Genomic DNA, 19377 nt, shown 5'->3' with positions numbered 1-19377 from the left:
TTTACTTTTCAAAATCAATGTAAAAGACGTAGGATTTAGGCACTGATGCCCTAAGGCCAATATTAGCTAGCAAGCAAGGCTGGCTGAACCATGGAGAAAAAGGTTAATCTGGATCTGTCACCCTAAACCTGGGAGTCTTGATGGACAACAAATTTACTCTAGAGCCACAAGTAAACACTCTACTCAAGAAATGCTTCTTTCTCCTGCGAGCGGCAAAAAGGATCCTACCATTCCTGTCATTCGCCAACAAAGCAATCACCATCATCGCTCTCGTCATGTGCATGGTATATTACGCCAGTAGCCTATACTTGGGTATGCCTGAACGACTTCTAAAAAAACTACAATGCATACAAAATGCGGCAGCCAGATTGCATCTCAAACAACCCAGAAGAGAAGACATCACACCTGCGCAAAAAACACTACATTGGCTACCAATAAAACAACAAATAAAATTCAAAACAATATGCATCATGCACAGAGCTGTACACAAACAAGGCGCTGAGTTCCTGAGAGACAAATCATGCCTGCATCAACCAACAAGAAAGCTCAGATCAAGCAACGACATAAACCTGGAACCAAAACCCTACAATAAAAGAAAACTCAGAGGATCTTCTTCCACCAAGCAACGAAAACTTGGAACGACCTACCGAAGAACATATGCAACACAAGAAACTACCTACTATTGAGAAAACTGCTCAAATCCTAGCTCTTCACTTCGTAACTAGAAGACCGCCCACAGTGACACACACACACGCACACAACTAAAACAATGATGAATAAAGACACAGAACCCGATTCCCACCAAGCAATCTTCTGAAAAGAATCCAAGCAAGACACTCAACGACATACCGAACAACCAACTGTGAGCTAGTCATGATAGGAGGACACTAAAGACTGAATACAAAGGCAGACCAAGACGGAAGTACTAGGACAACTCATCAACAGCACCCTGGCCCTGAACCACACCTAAGCTCCAACAGACCCATGTGACAATAGATAGCAAGGGAACAAGGAGCACCCAACCCCCAGCTCCTACACCAGAGGGAGAGAATTAGACATACCCAATCACATTATACAACGCTCATTAGGATACAGCTGGGAGCGCGCCACGCCATCACACACAACAGTCTGACGGCCCAAAAAGGAAATTAGCAATAACCCAACCCATAGGAACACAATTAAAATGAAACAAGATGTACCAGTACCAGGATACAGACCCCACTAACCCAACTTTCAAATCTTTGCATACCTAACACACCCAAAAATAGACACAATCATCTCTCGTCCAGCAACAAACACCACATAAACAGCACCAACAGCACACAAGGTCTCGCCCGGTCCGATACTCACACCAAAGCTCAGTGCACGGTGGATATCGAACTGAAGCCGCCAACAGCACACCACTTCTCCCACTCCCCCTCCACCCAACTAACCCTACCCACCCTCCTTGTTTACAGATCCGCCTGAGCGTCTGGGGACCAACTCCGCTGGTGACGGTGCGCTATATAAATACCTTTAACATTAATCATCCACACCCATGCAGATGATATTCAATGACATTTGCATTTTCATTTCTACTCAGTGCCACATTTGTGTGAATCAGGCCTGGGCTCTGCGCTCAAGGCTGAGCTGTACAATGATGTTTTAGCAAAGCTGCTGCTTACATTTTGCCTGAGCTCACAGTAGGCACACATGCAGTTGAACCAAGACTGCAATTTAGGAGGTGAACTCAAATGTGGGAACTTGTCATTGCATGATCATGTAATAATGGTACTCCTGCTTTTGTCAATAAATGTTAGGGTGCCAACAGAAGGTATATTTTAGAAATAACCCTAATCCTACAAAAATGGCTTCTGGAAAGGAACTTGTCCATTTTACAAAAATACTCAATTTCTCTGCTAGTTTTGCAAAACAGATGGTTATCTCGAATGTTTGAAAAACCTTGTAACACGTATTATTATGTACATCACTTAAAACACTTATTTGAGTAATGCACAATCGCAGCACTTCAGTATTGGTGTTTCAAAAGTAAAATGATGGGTTTTAGGACTGGTTGTTTGGCTTGATCTATGCAGATCTAGAGAAAAGGGCTGAGTGTTTTTACTGAATAGGAAAGAGTTAACAGGCAAACGTGCAAGTCATTCTTTCACCCTAACTTTAGCAAAGGGACAGCATCAGTATTATACCTTCGACAGACTCTGCGACTTGTATTCAAACATTGCTAGCCCATTTGGTCAATACAGATATATTTTGTAGTATTTTTGTTTCCTGTTTGTGTAGGTGATCTGTCACTGAAAACATGTTCAATTGATTACATGTATGCTTGTTAACTGTGCAGACTGTAAGGTCTCTGTCAGCTATCATGCCCTGTAGCCCAAACCTTTGCAGCCGCCAGCAGGTCATATGTTACAATACACAAGACCAACGTATACATATGAAACTGCAAACAGAATTACATACTGGAATACTATTTTCCTAGCTTTTTTTGTAGCAGCAGCATGTGCTGTGCCCTGCCTTCATTCAGCCTATCTGGCTGCAGTCCATACTCCGGCTGACACATTTCCAAAGGTACTGTTGACAAAAAAAAAAACAGCTATGCCATGAATATTTGCTGTCTAAAAGAACCAGTCATTGTATGTGTTATTGGATACACATTCAATCTATTAAGTGTATGCTTGGCCTATAAGTTAATGAGTATTTGAGCACTAAAGGTCAGGTTCAATTCAAGAACTGCCTCAAAGGGTTACTGTGGGGAAATGGTTAACCCTCTAGCGGTCTTCACAATAGTGCCAAACATGGGAAAGCAGTGGCAGGCCTGTGGGGGGGAGTGTCCGCAGCCAGAACAGTTTCTGCAATCTATAGCGCCCAAAGAGAAACAGAAGAATAGGCACATACTGCAAACCCTGCACTGCAACCCCTCCCCAAGATTATACAATTATTGCAGTCTGAACAAAAGCAATTTTTTAAAACGTTTTAACTCAAGTACTTAAAAATACATTGTTAAACAAACCAAAGTAGAGCATATTGCAACACATAACTCAATTATATTATGTCATGTGTATGTTCATGGACCAAAGCACACTCTCCTAGATTCTCCTGCTGTAAAAGCATTTATTGTTGAGTAATGTATTGTTTTGAGCATTTTACCCTCAATTAAAAGAACAAGTGAAGCTAGAAGACACTTGTCACCCATTAAATCATGTAAGCATGTTTTTGTTAAATGTACTGAAACCCCTCCCAACAATTATTAAGACCACTTGTAACCAAGAACCTGAGGGCGTCCCACACATTTGGAAACGTGAAAAATGTATTTTTACTGTGAATGCAGTGTAACAAAGAAAGCATGTGCATTATCAACAAGGCATATTGTTTGCCTTTGTAAACAACTATAGCCTATTAAACCATTAGTGAGGCACTCAATAGCTTCTAGGGAGGGGGGGGGCGATTCATTTTTGCAACTAAGGTATAGTGAGAGTACATGATTTCACCAGGATCACACCCTTTGGCTAAGCCAGGATGTGGGCTCAATCTGAAATGTAGCCACTTGACCACATATCTTATTAACTCTAGTTGTCACAGATATATGTTAATAGACTTCTGAACAAATCGCTTCTGAGTTTTACTGATGTACCAGGCAAACTTAAAGATAAAACAGTGAAAGACAATGCCTGATAAGATCACCTGCCTATAGTCAATGTTATATACTGCATGCTTGTTATGCATCCTTCACGTATCTAATCACCGAACATCTGCACTTAAGGGATAGCCCACTAATAATAGTCACTCTCAAATACCCACACACTGCTGTATCTGCGGCAATCTACTACAAATCGCTCCTGATTCAAAATGTTTTGCTGATAACAAACATTACAGAATCTGTGCCATTTGGTTTCTGTCTTTGTACTTGAATGTAAACCAAATAAAAACAGACCAACAGGGGTAGAGCCTGTAAATTAAACTCTGAATTATGTCTGGGACCAGCTGACCCTGCATCCTCAAAATACCTGGGTTCCTGGGGAGGTGTTCGCTTTGCACACCCCAAGAAATGGACGAGAGTGTTTGATTGGTGACAGCCAAGTAATGGAACAGGAAGCTGTAAACACTCATTAGCCAACTGTGCAGACAACGTTGTTCATCCGGTTGCAAATAGCCAACAAAGCATTCTAATGAGATGATTCTACTGCGAGACACCTCATGAAGAAGCACTTGTTAGTAAATGGGGGTGAGATCAATAGAAAGGCCTGGAGGTGACACCATTCATTACAAACCCAAGCAGCCAGCAGAGGTGGACTTGATATGCACTACTGGTCACCAACATTGTTTATTTTTGTTTGTCATCATGATTGCATTATGTGTGAAGTTTGCAAACTTCTCATAATTCCCATTCCCTAAGGTTCACATTCCAGCCTAATTTTGCCAGGTAAAATTAGTGCCATTATCATAGGTAATAGCACCTCGAAGGAAAAGCCGCAGGGATGTTTGGTTCAAATGTGCATGCACCTGCTGTAACAGCTGATTACGCCATTGCTTCTATAACTCTCTTACACCTCACCTACCCCGGCTTTTCTATGAGTGCCCCGTCTTCGGCCTTTTCATCTGGACTTGATTCCCGAGGGTTCTCGTGGAGCACTTACATTATATTCGATATGGGTATATTTCCCTTTTTTAGGCTAAAACAAAGTCATTTAAAATATTGTTTTTATTGCAGTTGAGCTGAGGTGTGTTAGCACGGATGGTGAGGGGCGCAGGGATTGCCAACCCTCAGTTTTGCGGTGGTTGCATCATGCCATCATGGTCCAAACAGTATGCGCAAAATGTATTTTTACATGTTCATAACTGTACCGCACGAGGCGAGGAATATTGGACTGTACGACTTGTGAAATCTTCAATGTACTGGTCATGAACTTTTGGTAGCTCAGGGATTCAAAGATCCCAATTTACTTTGCTTTCCCTGCATTCTAATCTGACTAGTTTGAGTCAAGCTCAGCATTATGGAGCTCATTTTGAGCCCTGCGTAACAGGAATGACATGGATAAAAATCCTTGCGTAATGCTTTTATGCATATCATTTACGTTACGGCAAATTTTCATTCATTTGTATGGTGGAGTGGAGGGGTGGAGCGTAACTTACGTTTCATCCGCTCCCTTCCTTCTCCACCATACAATTACCCCTTCTTTTGCACCGACATGGATTTTCATGGTGGCATAAATACTGGGGCTTCCTATAGAGTCTGCTGGCTTTTGCACCATCAAGCTGCAGACGGACTCCATAGGAATCAATTGTGAACGCTGCCTGCCGTGCATGCATGGCAGTCAGTACAAGCGTGCAGGCTGACTTCTTGCCTCTCCTTTGCACTCTGCCATGCAAATGAGGAAAATTTGGCAGTGGAGACCAGACTGCGCTTAAGTGTAAAAGTAGAAAGGTCCCCGCTGCCAAAGTATGGGAACTCCAAAATGGGCCTCTGTAAGTGTCTTTTAATAGCTGTATTAATCATGGGTTATTTAGAGGCTCTGTATTTCTTTATTACCTATAGTGCAGTTTGGGAGCAGCAGGTCACAGTTTTGCATCATCTCAGAGACCACTTAGCCTTCAATTTCTTCTAAAGGCGATATTAAAAAAAAGACATGTTAACTGGAAAAACCTTCTTTGTGAAGCTCCAAACATTCGCCACCTCTATTGGGTGGGGCAGAAAGACGGCAAGACTGAAATGGGCCAAATTGGCGGAACCATTCTAGAAGGGCAGTATTTCAGCCCCCAACTTTGATTTGTATTACTTTGTGTCCCAGGCACAATTCGCTAAACATTGGTTTGACCCTGATGACACAGCCACACATATCCCTCTAGAGAAATACGCTGCCTCCCCCATTGATGTAAGATCAGGCATTTTCAGCCCTAAATATAAAGACTCTTGCGAATTTGACGCTGTAAGCACCACAACGCATGCGTGGTCCAAGATATATAAGAGGATCAGACTGACAACCCCATATGATCCGGAAATTCCACTATGAAACTTCCCCAGCATTGCACCCACGTTTGACAAGGGCCTGCAGAGGTCATGGGACCCAAGTAAACAATTCTAGATGCGTGATATGTTCCCGGGGGGCACATTCTGTGAACTGGGAGACTTTGTCGAATCAGTGGGAGATGGGCAGCTCAAACGTTTTCAATCCCACTGAATGAAGGCTGTATTTTCTTATAAATGGCCAATGTTCCCTGAGGAGCCCTCTACTCACGAATGTATAAGAGCCATGACAACGGTTGGAGGACAAAGGAAAGGGGTCTCAGTGTTATACACCTTGGTTCAGTCGCATTCTGGTTCATGTAACACCATTAAGGAGGTCTGGGAACGAGACTTGGCATTGAATTAAACTAAACTCTATGGCTTTGATGTTTTCAGCTCATTAGAACTGTATCCATGAACTCAGGATTGTGAGTGATTCAATTTAAAATACTGAATCAACTCCATTATACCCCAGCTAGGTTGGCTAAATTTGTGGGCGGCTGCACGGGAAAATGCACGGGAAAATGCCTAAAGTTTGACTCACCGAATGCGAATGCATATTGGGCATGCCCCCTAGTGACAAGATTTTGGGGAGAGGTTGCAGAAATCCTTGAGGAGATCACGTCAATCCCTGCATCCCCCTCTCAGTTGAAATACCCTTTAGGGGACATTGGCAAGGTGGCAGAGACCACCAGGGAACTGTTTAATATTGCATGTCTTATCACAAAAGGCTGTATTTTGAAGTACTGGAAGTCCGTTAGTGTACCAAGTAGAGAAGACTTCCTTAAGGACTTTTCGATGGTGAATGAATGTGAGGAACAATTGGTATTGACCGTTTCGCTAACCTGTCGACCTAAAGACATTTGGGCCCCGTTCCGACTCTATCTATGTAATATGCTATCGGACAATGATGCTACGCCTCCAACATCACCCTAACCTGTTATGTCAACCGTGAAATATGCAAATGTACATCACAACTGTATTTGATAAACTGATGTGGTGGCTCTGCTTTGATGTAACTCTCTCTGAAAAATAAAAGTAAAAACAAAATGATACGTTAAAAGCGACACCCGAGTTAAGTGCCCCAGGCCCCGTGCTGCACGAAGTGCGGCACGATGGAGGGCCTGGGGAGTTAGGCGCAGGCTGGGGGGAGCACAACAGGCGGGAAAACAAAAGGGAGGGGCAGCCAGAGCGGCGCCCCCACCCGCGGCGTGCCTCAAAGACACGCAAGAAGGTAGAGGCAAGGTGGGAAAGTAACAGGGGTGGGGCGGAGGACAGGAAGGAGCACCGGCCCGCAATCAGCACAACAAAAGGTGAAAGGGGTATAAATACCCCAGAGAAGCAGGACCAAGTCACAACCAGGTTAGGAGCTCACCTCACTCGGGTAAGCTCCCAGGGCCTGGATAAGGCGGTAAAGGATTCGTTTTCCACCCAACCCGCCCTACAAGAAAGGAAGGAGGAAAGCCGGAACAGGAACGCCGAGTACTTTTTTCACGGTACACGGTATAAGAGAAGTCGTAGGCGGCGGCACGTGTCCAGGAAAGGATGCCACAGGACAACGAAATGGAGGCTAAAGGAAAGGGGGGCATCCCAACCCCTGGACACGAGGTGCCCAAAAAAGTGTTAGCTACAGTACAGTTGTCATAACCAGTGTATAGCGTCATTGTTGTATATAATAAAAAGGCCTACGGCCACTAATTTTTCCACGCAAACAGAACTGTGTACGCATTATCATTTCTGGGTCAGGGCATACAACAACAGGGCCAAGAGCAGGGGGGGGGAACCCACACTACTCAGCCTATGTCACAAAGCCACAATAGGCATCTAATGTTGCAGGTTGTCAGTTCGATGATTTGCGTGCCTGCTGACCACGGCAGAGTGTGATCAAAACTGGCCTGTAAGCCCACCTAATCAACAGCAGAAAGCAGGCCCGCGTGGCTAAACAAAGTACCTCAACAAGGCCAACACTTATGCTGGGTGGGCTAAAATGTACGAAGCAAAATCGGTTGCGGTTTCCTATACTGGAGAGGAGTGTTGACCTCCTGGTGATTTCCTGTGAGGACATCTGTGTATTGGCATTGGCTGCTCCCTTTCTGCTCTCCGTGTTATCGATCCTTTCTGCCTCACACTACAGGCTGTGCAATTTAAGACGTGGCAAATATTTTACATGGCTCCTTCATATACATTTGTCCGGCTTCCATGTGATCTTACTGAAATGATTTCTGATGAATCCTTACCAGAAAAAAAATAATTTCTTTTTATATTGGGGGGTCCCCCAAACCCCCGTTTCCCAATGTTTGTTACCCGACCCTGAACCGCCCCCACACCTTTAACCGTCTACCCCCACTCCCTTCATATTTACCTTTCTTTTTTTGTTTCGGTAATAATTCATTCATTATTATCATTTCGGTAACATCACTGGATACCATTTCTCCAACTTCCAAAATACAAGCTGCGCAGGGTTCCTGTCCCTAAATAGATCACTGCACCTTTTCACTGTAAACACGGAAAGGAAACTAGGGAAACCAGCTGAAAATAAACTGGTTATAAATGGCTGCTAGGTATCCGGGTCCTAGCTCACTCTGTCAATGACACTTTGTTTACCACAGTTTAAACAGCGGAGTATCATTTTCCAATGCGATTTCTTGCGAGGGCATATTTGGGCTATCAGTAGAACTGGAGCCTTTCAGACTGGATGCAAGCTCGATAAGATGGAGAAAGGAAGTGTACAGTGCCAGGGGCATCGCAACGTACATATGTTCTCACAAATAATCACATAGAGACCAAAGGAAACAGTCAGGATCAGTCCCTGAGCACTGTTAAGTGTTTAAATTAACTACTACAGGTGTGGAGCCTATTTAAATATTGATGGTCTCTTGACAGTGTATTTTGAGATGGTGATAGGTTATCTCAAAACACTGTGTGGAGTCACAAAAGTTATATATGCTTTGTTTGACTAGTGAAGCAGCGGGATCCGGTCATTTTTTCGAATGCATTTTTTCGAAATGCAATTATCTCGAAAACATTTTGCCGCAAATTTTTTTTTCGAATGTATTTTTTTTATTTAATACGTTTAGTGTTTAAGTGTTCAAAAAAATGGGGTTTTGGGGGAACCCCCCATTAAAACAAAAGAAATAAATAAAATACACATTCGCATTTTTTTTCGACGTAATGTTTTCGAGATAATGGCATTCGAATAAGTTTCATTCGAAAAAATCACTATAAACCAATGCAGCATAACACGATTGCACCAGGCATGAGACATGGGGAGGGTAAAACAGGACAGGGAAACACCCAGCCTAAGCGTACCCCCAGTGAGGGCCAGCAAATGTACAGGAGTATCGCACCAGACCCGACGGACAGATAATAGGCAATTTCCTAAGGGTAGCGAGGAAGAGAACTATCCGTCCCCTTTGGATACCCTTAGGGAAGGGAACACGTCACCTAGCCAGAAATAGGGCCCGCAAAAAAGAATTTGGACAGCTGGCGGAATGCCAGATAAGCATAGGAACTATGACCCCTGAGGCAACAGTTATCATTAAACCCAGAAGTGAAACTTGGGAGGCAGGCACAACTAATCAAAAAGGAACGATTACGACTGCCACTAACAATCCGTACTGAACTCAACGTTCCTGCATAGACCGCTCACATTCTGCACTAAATACAACCAGACCTCTACAACAGAGTAAACCGCACGTACTTCAGAAAACACAACCACAAAACGAAACGCACAATCTTGCACAACACCACATGGCGCCCTCCTTTCTAATGTCGCACCCAGGCCCAGCGAACAGTGTTTCCGAACTGAAACTGCCAACAGCACATCGCAGCACTGTGGATCTTTTCCCGCTCTTCCCACTAACATTCCCACCTCCCCTTCTTATTTTACAGAACCACCTTAGCGCCTAGAGACCATGCAGGTGGCAGCAGTGCACAGTATAAAAACCTTTAACATTAACAAACAAAAACAATGATTCAGCCAGCATGGAAACTAACTACGCCTTTAAAAGCATCATGTGACAAATCTCTCATCAACTTAAACTGTAAACTTGCTCTTATTAAATGCTACTGCTAAAAAATGCTTTTTCTTTGGTTCACTTTTTCTGCATGACGGAATATTTGACTGGCACCCGCACAAGCTCTCTAATATAAATCTGCGTGAGCTCTGGCAGCAATCTAAAGCTCACACTGGTCAGACCTAAAAGTGGGTACTGGTTCAATGAAACCATGCAAGAACTATTAACCGAATTCCGTTAGGCCCTAGAAAAAGCCAATATATGGCAATACATTTCACAACCATACTGCAAGGACAGACCCCCTCCCACTTCCGCTGTGCTTTACATTTAGCTGCATAAAAGAATTGGTGCTATCAAATAGGATTAAAACAGAATCTGGATTTCTTTTCAACCACAGTACCTGTTTCCACTCTTCCTGTTCCAATGCTGTTAGTTCTGGGGTCAGGGGAGCCGACAGCTGTGCACTGGAGTCCAGGAAGGGCAGCTCAAGGGTAGGGCTGCCCCTGTAGCCGGCGTGGAAAAATGCAACAGACTCCTTCCTCTCCACACTTTCCACTTCCTTGGGGTTGGTGCCACCATGGCCAGTGTCAGTGGTGTGCTTTTTAGTGCCATTGTCCACAGTCCCTGCAGGAAGGCCTCCCGCATGCTCAGTTACTGGTGGGGACTCCTCTGCTCTTTGGCCAGTTCTGTTATTGGACTGGCTGCTTCCTGCTCTAGATTTTGGAGGTCGCAAAGCAGTCCTGAACTACAATGAAAGAAAGACATGATCAACAGGCATTGTAACTGGGCAGGACAACATTCACATTCAATCAACCTTGCTGTGGTGGTTGCAAGGGTTACACTGAAATGTATTGCGTTAGTCACTTTATGGAATTTCCCATTTGACAGATTTGCTGCTAGCCTCTCCAAAGGCCTGCCTCCCGTACACAACCAAAATAAAGACGCCCATGATTTCAACATGGTTGCTACACTATGCAACTCATTACGTGTCTGACAGTAAATCAGATACCATTACTGCACGAGGTAATGGCAATTCACCACGGTATTTCGAGGCCCAGTTATTCACCATTTTGGATTCCCATTTTGGAATACTGCAATGGCCAATACTGCAATTGTAAGTGGTGGATTTTTTAATGGGTTCAGTGACAAAGTATCCTGCCTGGTTCTGAGGGCCAAGGCGGTGGCTGAGGGTGCCTCCCTGAGTCAGTGGATGGTGAGCCCAGGGGTGGTATTGGGAGGATCTCGTGGTCAACCTCCCTTGGTCCTTGTCATAGAGCAGAAGACAGTCCCAGGAACTCAGTGCCGGACAGCCGGCTTCCTAGTAAATCATGACAGTTCAAGTATCCTTGACCCTCCCCAGTAGTCCCCTCCCCGCCTGAATCTCCCTCCGAGTACATCCAGATTCCTAAAATGGGGAAAGCAAACGCTTCCCTTTAACCAAAGTCCATTTCATTCACAGGGCATCAGTAACGTTTGCTCTGATACTGTGGTCTTCAAACCCAGAGCATCAGATGATGCCCTGATGGCCCCTGGGAAGTAATAGCTGTGTTTTCATATTAGAAGATCAATTATGAATTGTGTGCTGTAAACGTACATTGAACTATATGAACAGCCATGTAATTGAAAGTAAGGCACTGTTTTTCCAAGGATCATGACTCAGAGTTGGAACTTTCCTCAGCTCAAAACTCTGAATCCCCTCAGAGCCACCAAGTATCCTGGGCCCCCAACGTTGACCTGTGATTCCTTGTTTGTCAGCTCTGGTAGAACCCTCATGTTGCAAACCATTCTTCCTGCCACCTAATGTTCTGCTATACTTTACACTGAGTTGTGTTTTGGGTTTTCTGGCATCTGGAAGAAGAAGACAGCAATACTACTCTGTCCTGAGAGTGTCCAGGAGGCATGTTTGGATGTTTTAATTGAATAATTCACTTGATTTCATCATAAAACATTGCGTAACTCTTTTAGCCATGTCCGTATTTGCATCATTTTAGTTCAAGTAACACTGTTTTCTCACTAGCTTTCCAGTCATATACTTTGTGTGTGTTGGAAATATGCAGTTATTGCACCCTCAACCCGGGAGCACTTGGTAGATCCTCCCTGAACCCCTTGCAACTGTCCTTGGTATGTATCCACCCCCAAGAAAATCTGAGCCAAGCCCTGGTTTGACATGTCGACCTTGCCCCTACAATAGGATTCTGTTGTTGCGTCACCATGTGCTTTCAAGACCTCCTTTGAGGAAGCCTGTTTCTGCATCTAGTTGTGCACCGAGACAAAAACTGCTCTGAACATTTGTTGTTGGGTGGTTTGCTCTGTGTCCTGTCCTACCATGCAGTCGGACTTGATTGTTATTGTGGGGATTCAGCTGAGCTACCCGTGTCCCGGCTGAGCTGCAGCTACCGCTACCTTTCCTGTGAGTCAGAGCTGCAGTAACTGAGGGAAGGTTTCCACGGCTGACCATTGGCACACCTTGTCAGCTGCAGTGTCCAAAGACCAAACGAGAAAGAAAGAGCTCCCAACAAATCAGGGTCTAGTAAATTAATTCCCTAACCCATGGGTAGGATCTGCGGTGAGGATTGGCTCCCACCTGCCATGGTAACCTCTGGCAAACTTTTCCCAAGGTATCTTAGCCTTTTACCCGGTCAGTATTCCTCTCCTTAGATAACCCCAAATGTCTCTGAAAGAAAGTGTAAATAAATGAAGATATTGCAAACAGCCCAGCCCCAGGTGCTGAGCATCCATTTTCAAGTTTTAGGTGTATTATAATATGCTATTGGTGATGGGTTCATTTGTTACCTACTTGTTTTTGAATTATATGGTGTTCATCAGAACCCCTAGCATAACAAGTTTTGGGTACCTGTATTTTTAACATGTGTTTCCCTTGTGTGAAGTATATAAAGCAGTTATAGTTAACCGTGAATCCTAGCGACCATTTTGAAAAAATACTGCGTGCGCTTGGGTGTGCTGTCTTAACTCATTGTATGTAGCTTTACGGATGCAATGTGCTTCAGTGTCACTATTGAAGTTAAAATGGAGAGTTTTTCATTTAAATAGTTTCAGTTGCCTCTGCACACAGAACATCCCCTGAGTATTTTGAACTGACTGCATTTATTCCGACTGTGCAGTATTTAACCTGTTGTAATGTTTTCCCTATGTGAAAAACCAGAGGGTGTTTCACAACCTAGTCCCCGGGAATTCTGTACTCGGGTGGCCTGGGAAAGAACATCGCTTTTGGATCCTGACCCTGGGGGCGGACAAGCGAGGGAGGATCACCTGGATAGGGGGTCCACGCGGAGTGGGGGAGAAGCACCTGATGGTGAGATATGGTATTCCCCTTTTTCCACAACCCATATAACCCCTATCCCTGCTTATTGTATGGGAAACTACAGCTCCCATAATTCCTCCCCACTTCACATTGACAACACTACTGAGCCAAGGAAGATGAGTAACGAGGCCAGGAAGATTGCCTCTACTGACTTGCAATGGCTCTGTCCCTTTAATGAGACCCAGCAGAGCGAGTCTGGTTACGAGAAGGAGCAGCTCTTTCAGGCCTGATGCAATCCAGGCAATGGAAGTCAGAAGGCCAAGGGGCTGATAGCAGTTGCAAAGAACGAGAGAGAGTCAGGTGAGAAGTCGACACTTTCAGGAAGCCATAAGCGTTCCAAGACTAAAACCGAGTGAGCGGAAAAGGAGAAACTTTCAAGGTGCTTCAAAGCAGCCCGCTATCCTCCCGAGAGAACAACAGAGTTGGGAAGAAGCAGAGGAGGCGTTGGGAACGGCCTTGACTGCTACATGAAAGGCGTTGAAGAAAGAAGCCCAATTAACACGGCCGTTGAGTTATCAAAGGCAACAAAAGCCCGGTCTGTGTTAAAAGGCAAAAGCAACTGTAACCAAAAGTTGAAGGTTGTGCATGTGCCGATAAAATGCGTAATGGAAAGGACGATTGCTGAATTGTGAGGAAAGTATACAAAGTAACAGAGTGGTCCTGCGAGGAGGAATCACACATTCAAAAGTCTCTGGGAAATGTTCTGGGAGTTGAAGTGTATTGAAGTGGAACCCGAAAGCAACTGCGATCCCGAACGAAAGTTGAATAAGTGAAAAGCAAAGTATATAAACTCTGAATATGCCAATAGGGCAAAGTATATGAACTTTGAAAGAGGCCAAGAGGGCAAAGTAAAAAGAATAAGAAACTACACATACAAAGAAGCATTGGTGTTGCAAGGTGATGAAGATTGTTGAATTGTTTAAAGAGATGTCGAAGTGGTCATGCAGAGGTCTATGTAAAATCCTTGCAGTTTCAAAAATCTTCGACAGTAAAAAGATATAAAAACAAAAATGTGGGGAAGTGAACCCCACAAAGAGAAAGACATGCTGGAGCCCGGCAGAGGGAAGCCTGTGCTGAACTGTGGTGTTAAGTGTAAAGGAAAGTGGGGAAGGTAACCCCCACAAATAGAAAGACAGGCTAGAGCCCAGCAGAGGGAAACCTGTGTTGAACTGTGATAAAGTAAAAAGGTGAATGTGAAAAGAAAGGCAGGCTCGAGCCTGGCGGAGGGAAGCCTGTGTTGAATTGTGGCAAACTAAAAACAGAGAGTAGAACTGTGTATTTGTGGCAAGGCAGATGAAGCCTAAGGAACTGATTGAACTGCCAAAAGCTCGAAGCCTCATGCATGAACTGCTGAATTGTACCAGTAAGCCAAAGTGTGCAAGACTGATAGAACTGTGCCATACACCTATCCCTTTTAAGGAACTCTCGAGACCCGGTCCTGCTGAATGTGGGGAAGGGAGTTGTTACATAAGCTATTCTGAGATTTCTTTTAAGACACTATTTTTCCTTTTGGATTCCCTTAACACATTTGTCATTTGAGAAGGAGGGCAAGGTTGTTTTCTTTTTTTAGTATAGGCCTTTTTATTTTAACTAGACTGACTTGAATTTGTTTGTTATTTGTTTAATGGTCGAGACTCCCATTCTAAAGTTAGGGCCATTTAGGAATTCTACCAACCCAACCAAAATAATGGATTTGTAACTTGCATCTAATGTGTCTGTTATTGATACCATGCCTTCCCTACACCCAATGAACTGTGTAAATACTACTTTCATAACATCCAGTCCATGTCAGAGAAAGCTGCTATTATTCTTTCTTGTTGTAGATCATTTGCATTCACCTAGCATATTATTTTACATTATTGAGTATCATTTGCATTTAGCTTGCTTTGAATTCTGCCAATTGATTTTGACCAGCATCCCTGTTTTCAGTAATCGTTGCATTGCGTATGTAGTGATTCTTGTGTGAAGTTTAAGTCTCCTATTACCTTGCTTCATTGTGAATGTGTTTCATTTGCTACAGTTATTTCGCATTGGTTCTGTGAGCTTATGGCCCTTAAATAGGTAGCATATCGTGCAATAGATGGGATACAGAGTACCTCTTACACCAAATAATCAAACCAACTAAGGAAGAAGGCAATGTTGTTTTACTGTTTTATTATCAATTATCTAAAATAGAGAGTTACAACGGACATCAACAGACATCGCACAGCATAATCTCACTCGAAGCATTTCATAAAAATTACATTTATATAGTAAAAACTCGTCATACGTGATGCCATACTATGTGGAAAATGAGAAAAATCTACATGGGGTTGTAATAGGCTTAAAGGGAACATCTAAGTATACTTTCTATAAGGGGTCGGGTTGTGATTGGGTCTCTACAGTCAGGTGGACAACTTATGCCCACCCCTAGTGCAAGTCATCTTCAACAGTTATTCGACACAGCTCCTTAATGGCTATCAAACTATAAGGCTATATATGGCCTTCTATAATTGGTTGGCACGCTTATGCCCTTCCGGAACATTCGGCTCACTAGCAGCACATGAGCTGGTACCCCAGGTGTCAGTGGGTGGACTTTGACCGTGTCTCCCCACCCAATTAGTCCAACATCGCTCATCATCCATGCCTTCTGCCATGGAGACTGCCTTAGAACTTGGCCTGCAATGTATTCTTGCTCCTAGGAATATATGGGAGTGTGAGCACATGCTATCTTAAGTCTAGAGGTGCATGCCCAACTTCTAGTTCCATCCATAGCCCACGTGACAGGAGACCGCGATTCGGCTAATTTTCTAGCATTTACTTGCATTACATGAATAAACTTGGCACTCAATGTTCTTTCTTTGCACCTTAACAAGGGATAGCTCAGCCTCTCACGTTCACGGTTCTTCAAGGATATAAAACCAGTGTTTGTCTGTTCCAGCCTTTGACACCAGGCCAAACAGCCTTTCTCGGTCTTTCCTCGATTCCAGCTGCTTTCTTGCTGCGACACAGCTTTCAGCCATCTTCTCCATGGGCTTAAACTTACTAAAATTGTGACACCAAGACCACATTCTATATAATGGTGGCACTGCCTGCAGTCTATTCACTACATATAGCCAGCTTCTAAGATTACTTAGTCTACTTGCGTTGCTGCATCTGTACAGTTATTAAACGGCTTGCCTTCTCTGCAGTGCTCTTCACTCGTGCAATCTTTACTTCGCATATGAACGTTTATTTGATTCTTTACTTCGTCATCAGATTCCATAAGGTCTATACATCCTCTTCTTCAGTCACTCTTCTCAGTGCTTCACTCTGATATCTTGTGATGTCACCTACTTCTCTTTCTTTCGTCTTCATATTCCTTCGGGGACCTCTTCCAAGAGACTGTCATCTCTACAGGGATACATCAGATAGTGTTTTCTTAGTGGATACATTTTCTCAAAGACTCTCCGCAGAATAGGCACAACCACTGGTGTCATGCATGGCACAATTTCTGGTTTCCAGCATATAGGCAGGATGGGGGCGGGACTTCCGGCAGAGGCATTCGGCTGCTCCTCTACAGTTCTTATTTTCCCATTGTATTGCATGTAGTGCACTGCAGTCCCCAGGGCCTTCCCAACCATCCACCAGACATCTTCACTGTTGAGGTTTGCACAGTAGCTTTCCCATTCATACTACTGATTCAAAATGAGAAACATTGATCTGATTTCCCCTTTTTCATTCGGTATGCCGTTGATTGACAGACTATCCTTTGTTAGTCTACATTTGGTTGATTTAATTTGGTTGATTTGACCTAATGCACAGACACATATATGGAAATATATGTATGTGTGTGCTTTGGGCAGAGTACTAGGAAGGTGAGGGTGCAGGAGTTTGGGGCAAGGAGAGGGACATGGCGTGATCCCCCACATAACAAACAAAAGGTCTAGTTCAAGTCAAGCACATATAGGTGACAAAATAATGTCTATCAAATGATAGTCTGTCAAACAACAAACACGTTTTCATTCAGCAATAATTTCTTGGACACACTTGCTTGTAAGACCCTGGGTTGGTCCATGCCCTCACCCGGTGAGGGCCCATTGCGTAATCTGCACCCTTTACATATACCTCTGTTACACCATGCCTGAGTTACACAAGCTGCAGAGTTACACAAGCTGCAGTTCTATTGAAGGAGTGCTACTCTGAGGTTCACAACCTTAATAATAGAATATTGCCCACTTTCTCTAACAAGGGGCACTCAGTGGTTTGTCCTCCAAATGCATGTGGTCCCTGCTCCCCTACATTCAACCATCCTGACCCCCCAAACCCCCACATGCTCAAAAATCAACCCATAGAAAATGTCTCCATTCTGGACAACACATATTCCATCCAATGTTCTTCTTTATTTTGATTGAGAAATCATTAAGGAAATCGTGAAATTTACCAGGGCAATGGAGGACAAATCATACTGTCGGGACTGTCCCAGAAGGGTGAAGGGCAGTAACATGTATGAGCAGCACAAAGGGTGAAGTCAGAAGAGGTGAACCCCCATTGCAAGGCATAGCTTACTAAAAAGCATTTAGCTTTCATACACCTTAAGTTGGAAGGGCTTGAATTAAGAATAGTTATTTTGTGCTGCCCCTAGAACTCTCATTTAAAAATAAAAGTAACACAATCCTACCACCTGAGCCATGAGCCCTTAAAAACCAGCAAAAGGCCACATTTTAAAAAGCTGCTTTGGGGAATCAGAGGTGAAGGGGGAATGTATAGTCCACCACATTACAATCAGTAGAAAGGTCAAATCTAATAAGAATGGCCAGCTGCCTATTGACTAATGCCATTAGGATCTCCTCCTATGTCCAGCAGGTGGATTTGGCTTCCCTTATATGCTCTTTATCTTTGCAACAGACCCTGTAGAGTGCAATGGAGGCTCCCAAAACTGTTTTAGAAGCCCATCCTGGCCTAACGTACAGAATGAGGTAGTGTACCAGAGTTCCTCCATTAATACCCAAGTACTCCTGGGACTAGGTCCTAGCTTAACACGCAGTCTCAGTGCACCATCTTACAGGGTAAAACAGATCTACACGCGGTCGTTCTACATAGAATAACACCTTACTAGAGAATACACAACCATATACAGTCTTTCAACATAAAATACCATTCGACAGAAGAATACAGGAGCGCACGCAATCGTTTCACATTAAATACCACCCTAGAGGATAATGCACAACCACACATAATCGCTCCACAGAAAAGAATATAGGATGATACTGTTGTTCAACATAAAATACCATCCTTCGTGAGAAAATATGACCACACCCAGTCATTCCACATAAAGTACCACCCTAGAGGAGAATTATGACAAATCAACTTCTGGGGCACCAGTGGTCCAGGAATGAATATCGGTTTCTAAAGCATCAATCAGCCTCACACCTCTAGTACACCAAATGAGATCCAAACAGATTGGAAACAAAAGCAAATTATAAACCTCCTTGTCCAATTTTGGAAACGTGGAAGGAACGGCAGACTTATGTCCGCAAGGTCGTGCATTGTTGGTTAGTTGCAACACAGAGAAAATACAATTATTACCCAATGATAAAAGGGACTGTCCAGTCAAGGTTGTATACAAAATATCTAGCACACTACAAAATACAACCCACCCTGTAAAGGAATGCAGAGTACAGATAGTTTCAAGAAGGAACCGGGGTGCACTCTGGATACTGACAGGAGGGTAGTTGGTAAAGTAATTAATCTCAATATTTCATGGATACTTGGTTTCAGCACAAAGGAATCAATGGATCTTAAAATGTCACTAGGTGCCTTCGCAGAAGTACCAGGGGGACAGAACCACAATGTATTTTGTGCTTGTAGAGGTTCTTGGTGCTCGACAGCATCTAGTCGGTTTCAGGGCGCTTTGCATCTTCGAGAGAGAGTTCAAGACCGGAGACTGCTGCGTGTATCAGGCGGCAGGCAGTTTCTAGTGAGGCTGGACGGAAGGCTGCAGGCAGACCTATACGGTGGCTTGGGGTCAGGAATTGTTGTCTCAGTGCTGGTTGGCGTGTCTCAAGCACTGGTCGAGG

At 43.9% G+C, this 19377-nt stretch overlaps 1 protein-coding gene across 2 annotated transcripts in view; it reads right to left on the bottom strand.

Moving 5' to 3' along the window:
* The window catches only part of PPEF1 (protein phosphatase with EF-hand domain 1), a 587279-nt gene that overhangs the window by 115995 nt on the left and 451907 nt on the right, over positions 1–19377 (bottom strand). For both annotated transcript variants that reach the window (XM_069636856.1, XM_069636855.1), the window contains exon 11: positions 10418–10762. In XM_069636856.1, coding sequence (XP_069492957.1) covers positions 10418–10762 — 345 coding nt within the window. The remainder of the gene's footprint in view (positions 1–10417; positions 10763–19377) is intronic.

The sequence above is a fragment of the Ambystoma mexicanum genome, chromosome 7p, assembly GCF_040938575.1.
Source record: "Ambystoma mexicanum isolate Mex_15411 chromosome 7p, UKY_AmexF1_1, whole genome shotgun sequence".
Lineage (NCBI taxonomy): Eukaryota > Metazoa > Chordata > Amphibia > Caudata > Ambystomatidae > Ambystoma > Ambystoma mexicanum.
Note: the sequence above shows the minus strand (reverse complement) of the source record. Positions and strands in the feature narration are given on the sequence as shown.